Below are 18225 nucleotides of genomic sequence, written 5' to 3' on the forward strand. Positions count from 1 at the left end.
TGAATACAAATAATTGATTAAATGGCGATCTTACTCGTGTTAATTATGTAAGCATGTGAGGCTTACAGCTATTTCGTACACTACTTTTAACTCTTGAATACAAATAATTGATTAAATGGCGATCTTACTCGTGTTAATTATGTAAGCATGTGTGGCTTACAGTTGTTTCGTACACTACTTTTAACACTTGAATATAAACAATTGATTAAATGGCGATCTTACTCGTGTTAATTATGTAAGCATGTGTGGCTTACAGCTGTTTCGTACACTACTTTTAACACTTGAATACAAATAATTGATTAAATGGCGATCTTACTCGTGTTAATTATGTAAGCATGTGTGGCTTACAGCTGTTTCGTACACTACTTTTAACACTTGAATACAAATAATTGATTAAATGGCGATCTTACTCGTGTTAATTATGTAAGCATGTGTGGCTTACAGCTGTTTCGTACACTACTTTTAACACTTGAATACAAATAATTGATTAAATGGCGATCTTACTCGTGCTAATTATGTAAGCATGTGTGGCTTACAGCTGTTTCGTAACTACTTTTAACACTTGAATACAAACAATTGATTAAATGGCGATCTTACTCGTGATAATTATGTAAGCATGTGTGGCTTACAGCTGTTTCGTACACTACTTTTAACACTTGAATATAAATAATTGATTAAATGGCGATCTTACTCGTGTTAATTATGTAAGCATGTGTGGCTTACAGCTGTTTCGTACACTACTTTTAACACTTGAATACAAATAATTGATTAAATGGCGATCTTACTCGTGCTAATTATGTAAGCATGTGTGGCTTACAGCTGTTTCGTAACTACTTTTAACACTTGAATACAAACAATTGATTAAATGGCGATCTTACTCGTGTTAATTATGTAAGCATGTGTGGCTTACAGCTGTTTCGTACACTACTTTTAACACTTGAATACAAATAATTGATTAAATGGCGATCTTACTCGTGTTAATTATGTAAGCATGTGTGGCTTACAGCTGTTTCGTACACTACTTTTAACACTTGAATACAAATAATTGATTAAATGGCGATCTTACTCGTGTTAATTATGTAAGCATGTGTGGCTTACAGCTGTTTCGTACACTACTTTTAACACTTGAATATAAATAATTGATTAAATGGCGATCTTACTCGTGTTAATTATGTAAGCATGTGTGGCTTACAGCTGTTTCGTACACTACTTTTAACACTTGAATATAAATAATTGATTAAATGGCGATCTTACTCGTGTTAATTATGTAAGCATGTGTGGCTTACAGCTGTTTCGTACACTACTTTTAACACTTGAATACAAATAATTGATTAAATGGCGATCTTACTCGTGTTAATTATGTAAGCATGTGTGGCTTACAGCTGTTTCGTACACTACTTTTAACACTTGGATACAAATAATTGATTAAATGGCGATCTTACTCGTGTTAATTATGTAAGCATGTGTGGCTTACAGCTGTTTCGTACACTACTTTTAACACTTGAATATAAATAATTGATTAAATGGCGATCTTACTCGTGTTAATTATGTAAGCATGTGTGGCTTACAGCTGTTTCGTACACTACTTTTAACACTTGAATACAAATAATTGATTAAATGGCGATCTTACTCGTGTTAATTATGTAAGCATGTGTGGCTTACAGCTGTTTCGTACACTACTTTTAACACTTGGATACAAATAATTGATTAAATGGCGATCTTACTCGTGTTAATTATGTAAGCATGTGTGGCTTACAGCTGTTTCGTAACTACTTTTAACACTTGAATACAAATAATTGATTAAATGGCGATCTTACTCGTGTTAATTATGTAAGCATGTGTGGCTTACAGCTGTTTCGTACACTACTTTTAACACTTGGATACAAATAATTGATTAAATGGCGATCTTACTCGTGTTAATTATGTAAGCATGTGTGGCTTACAGCTGTTTCGTACACTACTTTTAACACTTGAATACAAATAATTGATTAAATGGCGATCTTACTCGTGTTAATTATGTAAGCATGTGTGGCTTACAGCTGTTTCGTACACTACTTTTAACACTTGGATACAAATAATTGATTAAATGGCGATCTTACTCGTGTTAATTATGTAAGCATGTGTGGCTTACAGCTGTTTCGTAACTACTTTTAACACTTGAATACAAATAATTGATTAAATGGCGATCTTACTCGTGTTAATTATGTAAGCATGTGAGGCTTACAGCTATTTCGTACACTACTTTTAACTCTTGAATACAAATAATTGATTAAATGGCGATCTTACTCGTGTTAATTATGTAAGCATGTGTGGCTTACAGCTGTTTCGTACACTACTTTTAACACTTGAATATAAATAATTGATTAAATGGCGATCTTACTCGTGTTAATTATGTAAGCATGTGTGGCTTACAGTTGTTTCGTACACTACTTTTAACACTTGAATATAAACAATTGATTAAATGGCGATCTTACTCGTGTTAATTATGTAAGCATGTGTGGCTTACAGCTGTTTCGTACACTACTTTTAACACTTGAATACAAATAATTGATTAAATGGCGATCTTACTCGTGTTAATTATGTAAGCATGTGTGGCTTACAGCTGTTTCGTACACTACTTTTAACACTTGAATACAAATAATTGATTAAATGGCGATCTTACTCGTGTTAATTATGTAAGCATGTGTGGCTTACAGCTGTTTCGTACACTACTTTTAACACTTGAATACAAATAATTGATTAAATGGCGATCTTACTCGTGCTAATTATGTAAGCATGTGTGGCTTACAGCTGTTTCGTAACTACTTTTAACACTTGAATACAAACAATTGATTAAATGGCGATCTTACTCGTGTTAATTATGTAAGCATGTGTGGCTTACAGCTGTTTCGTACACTACTTTTAACACTTGAATATAAATAATTGATTAAATGGCGATCTTACTCGTGTTAATTATGTAAGCATGTGTGGCTTACAGCTGTTTCGTACACTACTTTTAACACTTGAATACAAATAATTGATTAAACGGCGATCTTACTCGTGTTAATTATGTAAGCATGTGTGGCTTACAGCTGTTTCGTAACTACTTTTAACACTTGAATACAAATAATTGATTAAATGGCGATCTTACTCGTGTTAATTATGTAAGCATGTGTGGCTTACAGCTGTTTCGTACACTACTTTTAACACTTGAATATAAATAATTGATTAAATGGCGATCTTACTCGTGTTAATTATGTAAGCATGTGTGGCTTACAGCTGTTTCGTACACTACTTTTAACACTTGAATATAAATAATTGATTAAATGGCGATCTTACTCGTGTTAATTATCTAAGCATGTGTGGCTTACAGCTGTTTCGTACACTACTTTTAACACTTGAATACAAATAATTGATTAAACGGCGATCTTACTCGTGTTAATTATGTAAGCATGTGTGGCTTACAGCTGTTTCGTAACTACTTTTAACACTTGAATACAAATAATTGATTAAATGGCGATCTTACTCGTGTTAATTATGTAAGCATGTGTGGCTTACAGCTGTTTCGTACACTACTTTTAACACTTGAATACAAATAATTGATTAAATGGCGATCTTACTCGTGTTAATTATGTAAGCATGTGTGGCTTACAGCTGTTTCGTACACTACTTTTAACACTTGAATATAAATAATTGATTAAATGGCGATCTTACTCGTGTTAATTATGTAAGCATGTGTGGCTTACAGCTGTTTCGTACACTACTTTTAACACTTGAATATAAATAATTGATTAAATGGCGATCTTACTCGTGTTAATTTTGTAAGCATGTGTGGCTTACAGCTGTTTCGTACACTACTTTTAACACTTGAATATAAATAATTGATTAAATGGCGATCTTACTCGTGTTAATTATGTAAGCATGTGTGGCTTACAGCTGTTTCGTAACTACTTTTAACACTTGAATATAAATAATTGATTAAATGGCGAGTGGGCCCTTAGGATGGTGTCAGGTAGCACCGAAACAGCTGTAAGCCATACATGCTTACATAATTAACACGAGTGAGATCGCCATTTAATCAATTATTTGAATTAGATTGTTTAATTCTAATTCAAAATTTTATTGTTTACTTCATTATTATATGGATAAAGTTACACAATGCAGAAGTGCACGCAATGTATTCTTTACCTAATATAATTAGGAACATCAAATCCAGACGTTTGAGATGAGCAGAGAATGTAGCACATATGGGCGAATCCAGAAATAAACATAGAGTGTTAGATAGTAGGCCAAGGCGTAATAATAATAATAATAATAATAATAATAATAATAATAATAATAATAATAATAATAATAATAATAATAATAATAATAATAATAATAATAATAATAAAAAAATAATAATAATAATTCTTTATTTATACTGGCAGAGTTAAGGCCATAGGGCCTTCTCTTGCACTCTACCAGGTCACAAAGTATACAAGCAGTTAAAATTTAACAAAATGTTAAAGTGGGAGGATAAGATTAAAATGGATTTGAGGGAGGTGGGTTATGAAGGTAGGGAGTCAATTAATTGTGCTCAGGATAGAAACTGATGGCAGGCCTATGGGAGGGCGGCAATGAACTTCCGGGTTCCTTAAAAGCCATAAGTAAGTAAGTAAGTAAGTGAGTGAGTAAGTAAGTAATTTGTTATTAATCCAAATTCCCCATTTGGCATCCCTTTGTAATAAAAGTAATAATAATTTTAATAACGATATTAATAATTATTATTATTCTAATTTTCTTTATAACAGGAGTGAGTGTATTCTGTTACATACAAATCTGTGAAAATATGCCACTCTATTGAGCATCATCTGCTGTCCCTTTGCAACCTAATTCACAGTGCATGTTCCATATTCAATTTTTTTTTTATAATGTTCTTGATTTACAGTTATAAAGCGCGATTAAACCTATTCTTACGGACTTCGATCTACCATAACTTTCTGTGTCTGCGACGAAACCAGTCTCTTCAGTTGTTTTACAAACTTCCACAATGACGGCAAATTGCAGGTTCCATACCTCAATTCATTTTGGGTTATGAATCTTCTGAATCTGTATTACAAATTAATTCGCAAGTGTGGTTGCAGAACCTTTATTTTCTGCTATCTTATATCAAAAGAATAAGTCGTGTGGTCTGCATCTTGAGATTGTAAAACTTTCTATAGCGAAATATATTAATATTTCAACATGTTCACTGTTTGTGTACGTCAAATATTGTTCCAAATTCTGATTACGTTTTCTACAAGCCATTTATACATAACATGCACATATTTTCACACTTGATTCCAATGCGTTACAATACAAAGAGCCTGAATTTAAAGAAGCAAGTATGAAGGACGTAAATGAATGCTGTTATGGGGATCCAATTGGGTAAAAGTCATTACAGTCTTGCTGCAAAGTTAGATTGGAATCATTAGGTTTGCCATGGGAAACCAATGACACTATTGGTCAATTTAAGATATCTTTATTTCGGAATATGTATGGTAAGACTTTCCTGTGTTAAATTTCAACGTACCTCGTTAACATGTTTCGACCTCTTTATGGGTCATCTTCAGAACTGTGCGTTTTTGGTCTTGTCGCCACTTGTTCTGTTTCTTGAGAAGGTGTGTTTCTGTGGTATAGTGTAGAGTCAAAGAGTGTGTGTGTTTTGAAGTTGAGTTCTGTGTTGAGAATTTCGTTGGGGTGTGTTTTTGTGTGTCTGTATATTTCATATTGTTCTAGTGTGTTTAGTTTGTGGCTTTTTCGTTGGATGTGTAGTATTTCCATGCCTGTGTTGATGTCTGTGTGGGTGTGGTTAGCATTTGTGATGTGCTCTGCATATGTGGAAGTGTTTTGTAATTTTGTTATGGCTGTGATTTGTTCTTTGTAATGTGTTTGAAACGATCTGCCTGTCTGTCCTATGTAGAAGTTGTTGCAGGTGTTACAATGTAACAAAGAACACATCACATCACAGCCATAACAAAATTACAAAACACCACATATGCAGAGCACATCACAAATGTTAACCACACCCACAGAGACATCAACACAGACATGGAAATACTACACATCCAACCAAAAAGCCAGAAACTGAACATACTAGAACCATATGAAATATACAGACACACAAAAACACACCCCAACGAAATTCTCAACACACAACTCAATTTCAGAACACAACAACTCTTTGACTCTACACTATACCACAGGAACACACCCTTACAGGAAACAGAACAAGTGGTGCCAAGACCAACAACGACCAGTTCTGAAGATGACCCATAAATAGATCGCAACATGTTAACGAGTTACGTTGAAATTTAACACATGAAGGTCCTACCATACATATTCCGAATTGATACAGTGTTAAAAGTTGTGTAATGAAGATGTATAACTTCATTATTTACTTTTTTCCAGGAAGATTTGTTGGATGTGAACAAGCAGGAACAGAAAGCGGAAGTATCTTCAGAAGAGGATGAAATGTTGACTGAGAGGTGAGTGTGCTGTGCTGGTTTTGCTTCTTCCATTCTTTCAGAACGTCGTTTAGTGACGACGAAAGGAATAAATTTTATAATGTATGATACTGTTTTTATGCACCAAATTTCTGTAGATTTTCTTATTAATGTCTCAAGACATCTTGGTACTGAAATGACGTAAGATTCAGTGAATTATCATTACCATGACAAGTAACGCATCACAACTCCTACTATTTCTGCTGCTTTATCATGTTGCTGTCCTTCGAGAACCATGATCTCTTTTAGCAGCAGATACTTTGCATACTTCCACTCGGTAATGAGTTTTGGAATAATATTCTGGGGAAATTCCACAGATACTAACAGTATATTCCTATTACAAAAAAGAGTAATTAGAATAATAGTAGGTGCCAAATCTAGGGAATCTTGTAGGACTATTTTCAAAAAACTACAATTAATGCCCATGGCTTGTCAGTATATCTTTTCGTTAATAATCTTCCTCTTATGTAATCTTGAAAACTTAATAGCATACCAATTTAATCAAGCACAAACTGAGCTTAAAACAACAAACAGAAGATGCAAATCATTGCACATCCCAACAGACACCACAACATTAACGTAATAGGCTATTACGAATTATTTTATGGATTACGACAAATATAAAATTAAGATTTTAATTATGTCAACAAAGCTTTACGTAAATAAATTGTGGTATATATTACAAACACAATATCATAGTATTTGAAGACATAGTTTGACAACGTATTTGAATTTAAAATTGTGACCATTGTAACATCAGTTTTATATATTTCAATACTAAATAGAATATAATTAGTTATACAATGTAGACTTATTTATATCCTAAAAATGTAATCAAGTAAAGTACATAAAACTTGTGAGTCGTTATTACATATTATTACTTATCGTTATAACACCAATTTGAGGGTTTACTATAAGAGAAAATGAAAATTCTACTATGTAGTTTAGATATCGCAGAAGCAAGTTATATCTGATGATGCCTTAAAAGGCGAAAACGTTTATTAACAAATGTTAATGTTAAATTGATAAGTCGCAATATTGAACATTTTTATATTATTTATGCTCGACCATGCCAAAATGTAGTAATTATACAGCCCTTTAATGGACCTCATTAAAGTACACCTATTCATTAAAGTTCAGGTGTTCCACCAATCAGAAAATACCATTGTAGCAATATGAAAGCGCAAGTATCGATTATTCTCGGATATGCAATCGAAAGACAACTTTTTTCGCAGGAGTTCTGCGACAAATTTAGTAGACGCTGGCGGCGACATCACAACATTGAAACGTCACAGAGGCTGGAAATCCAACACTGTCGCAGAAGGTTATGTTGAAGAATCGATCCAAAATAAAATTGAAATTTCAAATACAATATTAAACTCAGTCGAAAAAGACAACACACAAATTTACGTCAATTCACCGTCATCTTCCAGCCTTTCACAAAGCACATTCCCGCAGATTCATTTCACCAATTGCACAATAAATCACCTAAATTTGAAATAAAGTCAGTTCTGTTACTATAAAAATTAGCGTTAATTGTAAATAACATTGAAATCAATTCACTTTGTCATCTCGTTTTTCAATGTCTAATTCAATTTCAAGGTTATATCAAGATTAATGTTTATTTTACTCTCTAGATTATATCAAGGTCAATGTGGACATTTGTTTCTCAGAAAAAATCAATACTTTCCCGTCTGCGCACATCTCACAATTTACGAGGTATTTTACAAGGTCAGTTCCGCTCCTCAGTCAGATAAGAATAACATGAATACTTATGAATAATTTCAAGTTAGGAATATGGTCGAGCATAAAAAGTCGTATGCAACTTTAATATAATGGTAATTAAGATGCTCGTATGAAAATTTGAAACTCGCGTCTTAATTACTACCATTATAGGCTCGTTGCATAATGTATTATTATTGTATTTATTCGTGTGTTATTATGTGATTATGTATGGATGTGTGTGTTATGTAATCGTTAATATGTTTTGATCTCACCACGGAGACCGATTAATTTTTATATTCATTTTAGCGTTGTGGATAATGTTGAGGAGAATGTGTCAAAGGATTGCGTCAGCATGGATCGTATGGAAGACAAATTTGCACAATGTAGTAGCAAGAGACCAGACTGTTCAAAGTTTGGAAACGTAAGCCGTAATTCAATCAAGTGTGATATATGCAACGAGGTTTTTGTAACACAGAAATCTCTGAAACTTCATTCTCGTATTCACAGACAAAAAAAATTAGTCAAATGCGTTGTCTGTGCAAAGAGTTTCTTGAAAGTGAGTGATCTAAAGAAGCATGCACAACTACACAAAGGCGGCATGCTATTTAATTGCAATATCTGTGGGAAGTCTTTCAGAAGTTCTTGGGGGTTGAAGGGACATGAACATTTACACACTAGGAACAGACCATTCAAATGTGAGGTGTGTGGAAAGTGTTTCCCACAATCTGGATGTTTGAGTAGACATGCACGTATACACACAGGTGAAAAGCCGTTCAAGTGTGAGATATGTGGAAAGTGTTTCTCGGAATCGGGAGCTCTAAGTAGACATGCACGCGTACACACCGGCGAAAAGCCATTCAAATGCGAAGTCTGTGGAAAGTTCTTTTCACGATTAGGAAATTTAAGACAACATTCAAGCATTCATATGGACGAAATGTCGTTCAGTTGTGAGGTGTGTGGAAAGTGTTTTTCAGAATCACGTATTTTAAGGAGACATGCGCGCATACATACACGCGAAAGGCAGTTCAAATGCGAGTTGTGTGAAAAGTTTTTCCCTGGATTAGGAAATTTGAATCAACATTTACGCATTCACAGTGGCGAAAGGCCATTCGTTTGCGAGGTGTGTGGGAAGTGTTTCGCAGAATCGGGAGTTTTAAGTAGACATGCACGAATACACACAGGTGAAAAGCCTTTCAAGTGCGAGCTATGTGGAAAGTGTTTCTCAGAAGCGGGTGTTTTAAGGAGACATACACGCATACACACCGGCGAACGACCATTCAAATGCGACGTGTGTGGAAATTGTTTCTCACGTTTAGAACATTTGAAACAACATTTGCACGTGCACACAAACCAAAAGGAAGTCAGTTGAGAGGAGTGTCGAAAGTGCTTTTCAGAATCGGGAGTTTTTAAACAGATATACTCGCATACACAGGGGAAGAGACACTGAAATGTGATGTGTATGGTAAGTGTTTTTCACCATTATAAATTTTAAAGCGACAGGTTTGCACTCACAAGGGCAATGGCGTTGATGTGTGATGCTTGTGAAGACGATTTTTCACAAAGAAGACAACTCTTCAGTCACATCCGCCTACAAATAGGTCAGAGACCTTTTAAATGTGATGTCTAGGGAAGGAGTTATCCAGGATCAGAACGTGGAATATATCATATGTTCCTCTGCACTGCTCAAATGCTTTCCAAATGCGATACCTGTGGAATATGTTTCAGGTATATGGATAAGCTGAAAATTTGTAACTGTCTACACGTAGGCCAGACTTAAAATAATGTGTGAATTTCTTCTGGATAATTAGGATTTATAATACACAAATACAATGAAAATTTTTCAGTTATGGTCCGGCTGATTGTGGCTGCTTTTTGGGTAAGTGCAGGATTCAAAACCGGAATATATTTCCTGCGAGTGAGTTTAATAATTTTATTTAAATATTAGCTGCCATCTTCGTAGATATTAGTTTACGAATTTCTTGCCAGATATTTTCTTCTACATTAAGAACAAATACGAGATAGTCTACAGACAACGAACGCACATTGTAACATACAAATGTACACCGAGTTTCTGACAAGACTCCGTCAAACTAACTACAAGTGGCTACCCGAATAAGCATTATATGGCCTTGACGACTGGATTCTCCCTTTACGCATCCGTCCTCAGGCGTCGCGTAATTCAATCTCGCTGCACGTATGCTTTTATTCATGAATTAATTTCTTAAAATGTTTCTTCTTCATGATGTATTGCAGTGTTCTTTAGGTCAGGGTTGTTGCCATAGACTCCAAATTAAAGAAATGTTCACATCATACACAACTTCAGAGATTAAAACAGGAACAGTACAAATTCACTTTTCTTTTCACTGAACTTCCTGTACCGAATTTCTAATTAGATTATTTTTCTATTGATTTTGTTCATAGAATCCTTTAATAGTCTTACGATAAATTCTATAGTATGCAACTTTATAGATGATAAAAAATGCGGCCGAAGATTTTAAATTTTATATTTCATATATAATAACAAGAAAGCGCATTTTCGTACCAAGCAAGTTAGAAAAGTTATCGGTTAGAATATTCTGGAGTTTCATGGTTCAAACTCTAATCCTATATGCTAAAGCCAGGAGCCTACGAAAGGTAAAACTTAGTTCGCTACATAATAATAGTATCAATAAAATAATAATAACACAGTTATTCATAGATTTCAAAAAGGCATATGACTCGGTTAAGAGGGAAGTATTATATGATATTCTTATTGAATTTGGTATTCCCAAGAAACTAGTTGGATTAATTAAAATGTGTCTCAGTGAATCATACAGCAGAGTCTGTGTAGGTCAGTTTCTATCTGATGCTTTTCCAATTCACTGCGGGCTAAAGCAGGGAGATGCACTATCACTTTTACTTTTTAACTTCGCTTTAGAATATGCCATTAGGAAAGTTCAGGATAAGAGGCAGGGTTTGGAATTGAACGGGTTACATCAGCTTCTTTTCTATGCGGATGACGTGAATATGTTAGGAGAAAATACACAAACGATTAGGGAAAACACGGAAATTTTACTTGAAGCAAGTGAAGCGATCGGTTTGGAGGTAAATCCCGAAAAGACAAAATATATGATTATGTCTCGTGACCAGAATATTGTACGAAATGGAAATATAAAAATTGGAGATTTATCCTTCGAAGAGGTGGAAAAATTCAAATATCTTGGATCAACAGTAACAAATATAAATGACACTCGGGAGGAAATTAAACGCAGAATAAATATGGGAAATGCGTGTTATTATTCGGTTGAGAAGCTCTTATCATGCAGTCTGCTGTCCAAAAATCTGGAAATTGGAATTTATAAAACAGTTATATTACCGGTTCTTCTGTATGGTTGTGAAACTTGGAATCTCGCTCTATGAGAGGAACATAGGTTAAGGGTGTTTGGGAATAAGGTGCTTAGAAAAGTATTTGGGGCTAAGCGGGATGAAGTTACAGGAGAATGGAGAAAGTTACACAACACAGAAGTGCACGCATTGTATTCTTCACCTGACATAATTAGGAACATTAAATCCAGACGTTTGAGATAGGCAGGGCATGTAGCACGTATGGGCGAATCCGGAAATGCATATAGAGTGTTAGTTGGGAGACCGGAGGGAAAAAGACCTTTAGGGAGGCCGAGACGTAGATGGGATGATAATATAAAAATGGATTTGAGGGAGGTGGGGTATGATGATAGACTGGATTAATCTTGCACAGGATAGGGACCGATGGCGGGCTTATGTGAGGGCGGCAATGAACCTTCGGGTTCCTTAAAAGCCAATTGTAAGTAAGTAAGTAAGTAATAATAATAATAATAATAATAATAATAATAATAATAATAATAATAATTGAGTATGACAGCTGTAAGTGGGATTGCTACTAAATTGAAGTGGTCTGTCCAGCTACTTTTTAACCACATAACACTGCGAAACTAGCGCTCTACAAAATATTAATGCTACATATGAGAGAAAATATAGTTAAATGAGAGATAATATTGATCTAGTACATACCGGGTGTTTTAGACCACCCGTATCAGCTTTTTTCTCCAAAACCATATGACACTGTTTGTTCACAAAAAAAAGTTTGGTGACCAAAAGCTATGTAAAGTATCGATTGATGGTAGTACCATTTCCCGTAATAAACCGGAAATAGAGGTACCTGTGGTCAACCTCGAAATTTCAAATGAGCAGGGCTGGGCAAAATACTGACATCCAAGTATTTCAAATACAAATACAAAATACTTTTTAAAAATTAACCAAAATACATTTGTATTTCAAATACTCGATACAATATATACGTCTAAAGAAATAAGAATATTACCGTACTGAAGATCTAAAATATTATATTAACATTAAAAGTATTTTTACCTCGAAGTTTTATATAAGTTCTGTAACTGAACATTCTTCCTTTTCCCAGTCAGTAGTGAAATTATGCTATATATGAACAATTACTGCTCCCTTTCAAAACAACCAGTTCCTCAAATGTTCATAAGATAAGGATCCCCATTCTTGTAAATGAATAAATCCTGGAAAACAGAACAGTCTTTCTACAGGCGCAGAGAAACACAAACTTGTATTATATTTATAAAAGCTTGTTTCAGTGTTGGGTAATTCTCTAGAGTGCACAGGGTTGTCCCTTTGCCATTGAGGAATTGTATGAGCTCATACTCCACAGTAGACTAGTTCTTTTCTTTTCGCTTTTCATAGTCTGTTGTACTTGAGTTGAAAACATAACTGACCAAAGATGTAGCAGACAACTGCTCAGCTGATTTCACAGACATATTCTTTATCCTCTTCTTATCATTTAGTGAGGCAGTGTCAGGTAGCCATCTCATCTTCAATGATGGGTGGAGCAAGCTGCCAAAATAGCTCAATTTTCTTCTGGGATCAGATCAAACATCACTTTAAATCTTGATGAAAGTGAATTTATTAGGACTGGAGTTACTTGGAATAGATGGCATAGATTACTAGGTAACAGAATATGTAATCTTTTTTTAAGGGAAATTAATGTGGACAAAAGTTGGCCGTAATAGCACGTCTTCTCATTTTGCATTAAATCAAGGGCTATGACAATGTGTTTCAGAACTGCACATTATTCTTCAAGGTACTGAAACTCAACATCTTTGAAGGTTGGCAATCCCAGTTTTTCACATATACTGGTTATATCATGTTTGAATTGCAATATTTGAGAGATTGAGTCATAAAGAGAATTCAATCGAGTTGGGCAAGGAAACTTTAATGAATATTTCAAGACATCTGATATAATTTCTGAGTATTTGAATCTCCTAGACGCATTCCATAATGATAAACATTTAGCAAGTGTTGGGTGATGGATCCTTGATGCTGCAGGAGATTTCTTTATGACATTAAGGAAATCAGTTGTGGCAAGAAAACTAAGTGTATGGCTAGCACAACTGAAATGGGTAGGCAAATAAGAAAAAAGTTCATTCTTCAAATCCAAATCCAAAACTTGAAGAACAAGAAGAAGAAAAAAGTATTTTGAGTATTTCAAATACAAAATACGTCAATTTTATGTATTTAAATACAAAACACAAAATACTTTCGAAAATCCTTACAAATTAGAAAATACAAAATACAAATGTGTTTCAAATACTGCTCAGCCCTGCAAATGAGAACATAGATCATTTAAGGTACCTTTGGAAACTACTTTTAAAAAGAAACAACTTTTACTAAGAATGTTTTTTCTAACTTTTATTGTTTACTCAGAAAACAACAAAAATGGTATCTTCTGAGAAATGCTGTATGTTATTTATGTAGTACGTACTGTACCGGTAGTAGGTACATGATATTTGTAAACACTGCAGGTCTTGAAACCAAGTCACTTTTTGCTGTCTTTTACTTTGCATACCAACAGTGAATTTTGTTTATTCGTCCATATCATGTCTGCCCGTGAGTTTGCTATTTGGAAAATGCTATTCTTAAATGAAGATTCGATATGTTGATGATACCTGAAGAATGCTATCGGAATAGCAGGGAAGCAGGACAAGTTTACTCAAAGAGCTAGCCATTGCGAGCCCATCATTCATACAATGTTTTCCAGCGTCTTGCAAAGCGTGTATGTACAAACCGTGTGGTGCAGCCGAAACAGAAGGGTGAGCGTATCAGACGACCTATGAGGAATGGGAAAGCTGCCGATGTCCTCGTTGCGGTGATAGTTAATCCTCATGACTCCACAAGATGGATTGTCTGTGACTCAGGTTTGCATCATAGTACAGTGTTAGGATTCTCAAAGACAACAAATTTCATCTGTATCATATTCACCTTCACCATGAACATGGTGGACATGACTTCCTGACTCGTGTTGATTTCTACAACTGGTTTTTAAACACGGACCAGTCCACACCTGTGGAGTAACGGTCAGCGTGTCTGGCTGCGAAACCAGGTGGCCCGGGTTCGTATCCCGGTCGGGGCAAGTTATCTGGTTGAGGTTTTTCCCGGGGTTTTCCCTCAACCCAATACGAGCAAATGCTGGGTAACTTTCGGTGCTGGACCCCTTACTCATTTCACCGGCATTATCACATTCATATCATTCAGACGCTAAATAACCTAGATGTTGATACAGCGTCGTAAAATAACCCAATTAAAAAAAAAACACGGACCATGATTTCGAGTTCAGAATTCTGTGGACTGATGAGGTAACTTTGAAAAGTAATGGTCAGGTGAATCTTCACAGTGCCCATTATTGGTCTCCGGTTAATCCACACTGGTTACATGAAGTGAATTACCAGCACGTGTGGAGCCTCAACACATAGTGTGGCATTATAAATTATTCAAATCTGCTTTACAGGGAGCTTCACCTAATATATACGTTACTGTGTACGTTAACAGAAAACCACAATTCCAAGTCACACAGAGATTGTGTGCACTCGTTGTGGGTCTCTGGCGTTTCGTCAGCCCACGCGAGTTGTGTGGATATAAAGGGAAAAGTTGAGACGGTGTCGGGTGGAGTTCCCGGGTAGCTCAGGGGTAGAGCGCTGGTACGTTCAACCAGAGGTCCCGGGATCGATACCCGGCCCCGGAAGAATTTTTCCCTTGAAATTATTCAAATCTGCTTTACAGGAAGCTTCACCTGAAAGATTAGATTTGCATAATATATACGTTACTGTGTACGTTAACAGAAAACCACAATTCCAAGTCACACAGAGATTGTGTGCACTCGTTGTGGGTCTCTGGCGTTTCGTCAGCCCACGCGAGTTGTGTGGATATAAAGGGAAAAGTTGAGACGGTGTCGGGTGGAGTTCCCGGGTAGCTCAGGGATAGAGCGCTGATCCGTTGAACCAGAGGTCCCGGGATCGATACCCGGCCCCGGAACAATTTTTCCCTTGAAATTATTCGAAAATATTTGAATTTGTGGGAGGAGTAGCAATTTTTGAAAACCTAGCTTTACACAATTTAAAATTACAAGATTGTTAATAATTCATACACTTCTGCTCCAAATGAGTTGAAACTTTGTACAAAGTCTATTTCTATGCAGCATGGCAACTGCAGAGATCTACCTGAAATAGTTTATAAAATTGAAATTTCATATCAGTCTACCCTTAAAAATGAGAATTGCATATTTGAAACCTAGTTCCAAAATTTACTTACACAGAATGAAAATAATATGAGGGGTTCACAACCAGAGTGGACCAAGTCCTTCTGGAATATTTTCGAGAAATTGAGTTTTAAGGTTCCTGGCTCATGCTTAGAAACCTTCACTTTCCATAGGAAATGCTGCTCTCTGTGAAGTAACAAATGAGTTATTGACTTTGTTTGTTATGGCAATGAATAAATCTAAGTTTTCTTCATCCGAAATTGTATTAATCTACAAACTGACCACTGGTGGACTTGGTGCACTCTGATTGTGTGCCCCTTATATAAAGTTTAACTCTAAACGCTGTTTTCTTCCTCATTCATGAAGCTATCTATAGCATCGACATAAGTATTCTGTGAAAGTTTAATATTTCGCAGATAGTTAGTAAATAATCTTCCAATTTCAAATAACACCGAACTTACAGAAATAAAATCGCACATGGCATGTCCTTTGTATTGTGTTGTGGCATACAATCGAAATTGTTAGTGAATTTATCTTCCAATGCATGAAATGGCTCATAACTTTGTAGTAATGGTTAACGTGGCTGACCATGAAACCTGCGGGTCCTGCGTGAAGTCTTGTTTCCGAAAAGTTACATTATTCAGATTTTTTTCCCTATATCCATTTAAAGCAAATGCTGAGGAACTTTCGGTGCTAGACCCTGGACTCATTTCGCTGGCATGTTGACCTTCATTTCACTCAGACGGTAGATATCCTTCAGAGTTGATAACGCGTTGTAAAATAAACCAATAACAATGCAATGTTATTACATGAAGTTATAAAGACATTTTAAACTCTTTGGGCCCGGTTGTAGCAATATGTCTGCCAAAAGGTCACTAAATCACTTGGAATACTAGCGACGTATATAGTTGAACTTTGTTTATGTGTACTTTATGAATGTTTGATGTCAAGGATGAACCGACTAAACCGGAAGCAATGTTCTGTTGCTCTCTTTCAGAACTCTGTTGCCACATAGTGGCGCGAGATTCAAAGCATGTTCAGCATTTGTCACTGACATGTTTAAAATAACTGTCGTAGCTGTATTTTCAATTATTAATATAATAAAGAAGTATGTAGCCTAACGAATTCAAACATTTCAGTTGAACGAACAATGATTCAATAATAATAGTAATAATAAAAAAGGTAAAGGTATCCCCGTAACATGCCATGAAGGCACTTGGGGGGCATGGAGGTAGAGCTCCATGCTTTCCATGACCTCGGCACTAGAATGAGGTGGTGTGGTCGGCACCACGCTCTGGCCGCCTTTTACCCCCGGGAAAGACCCGGTACTCAATTTTATAGGAGGCTGAGTGAACCTCGGGGCCGTTCTGAAAGTTTGGCAACGAGAAAAAATCCTGTCACCACCTGGGATCGAACCCCGGACCTTACAGTCCGTAGCCAGCAGCTCTACCAACTGAGCTACCCGGCCGCCAATAATAATAATAATAATAATAATAATAATAATAATAATAATTATTATTATTATTATTATTATTATTATTATTATATAGAGTTAACTAAATATATCAAGATATATTACAGTAATTTTTATTTTATTTTGAGCTGTTATAAATCGAATTAATTATTTAGCTATTTTTGTACATCAATAATAATAATTTAATGGATATGATGTTAATTTTATATTTATACTGATTGAGTCGTTCGAGTATGTTCTATTATTATTATTATTATTATTATTATTATTATTATTATTATTATTATTATTATTACTTCACAATATATCAATAAGCAAATATACAAATCTAAAAGGAAAACTCGAGCCGACTGAGTCATTGTTTAAAATAAATAAATAAGAGTATTCGGACACTATTAGGTTCACTATTAATTTACACACAATATGGAAATTAGAACAATTAAGTAAGTCACAAGCAGTGACTCAGCCGTTTGCCGCCCTGCTTCTTCTACCGATGTGATGCCTCCATTTACACATTTTTATCGGTAATGCTTGTATACAGACAAAATCATTTCTCTCTTTCGCTCTCTCTCCAGACTTAAAAACCCGTTTCCTTTTTATATCGTAGCACTCGGGAGAATTCGTTATCCTATTCAAGTACTACTGCATATAGTTCTCGATAACACTATCAACAATATTAGTAATTAAAATTACTGTTTTAAGAAAGCACGAGCTATGACACTTGTACGAAATGTGACTCGTAATGCACGTGGTAATAGGGATATGGCGAAGCTTGAGTGTTTTTTTGCAAATCTCGTGATAAAGCGCTCCAAGCGGTTAGCAACTAGAAACAATAGACTGTCCATGGTCGACTTTGGACTGTGTCGTATTTCTATTGAGTGCTAGCTCGTTGCATATTTCACATTGATGCTTGTGAAATGTTCGTTATTGGTTGTAATGAAAATGTT

At 35.3% G+C, this 18225-nt stretch overlaps 1 protein-coding gene across 1 annotated transcript in view; it reads left to right on the forward strand.

Moving 5' to 3' along the window:
- The window catches only part of LOC138692140 (zinc finger protein 235-like), an 81407-nt gene that overhangs the window by 28391 nt on the left and 34791 nt on the right, over window positions 1-18225 (forward strand). The window contains exons 4-5 of the mRNA XM_069815133.1: window positions 6412-6488; window positions 8538-9693. Coding sequence (XP_069671234.1) covers window positions 9685-9693 — 9 coding nt within the window. The 5' untranslated portion in view covers window positions 6412-6488; window positions 8538-9684. The remainder of the gene's footprint in view (window positions 1-6411; window positions 6489-8537; window positions 9694-18225) is intronic.

The sequence above is a fragment of the Periplaneta americana genome, chromosome 16, assembly GCF_040183065.1.
Source record: "Periplaneta americana isolate PAMFEO1 chromosome 16, P.americana_PAMFEO1_priV1, whole genome shotgun sequence".
In the NCBI taxonomy this organism is placed as follows: domain Eukaryota; kingdom Metazoa; phylum Arthropoda; class Insecta; order Blattodea; family Blattidae; genus Periplaneta; species Periplaneta americana.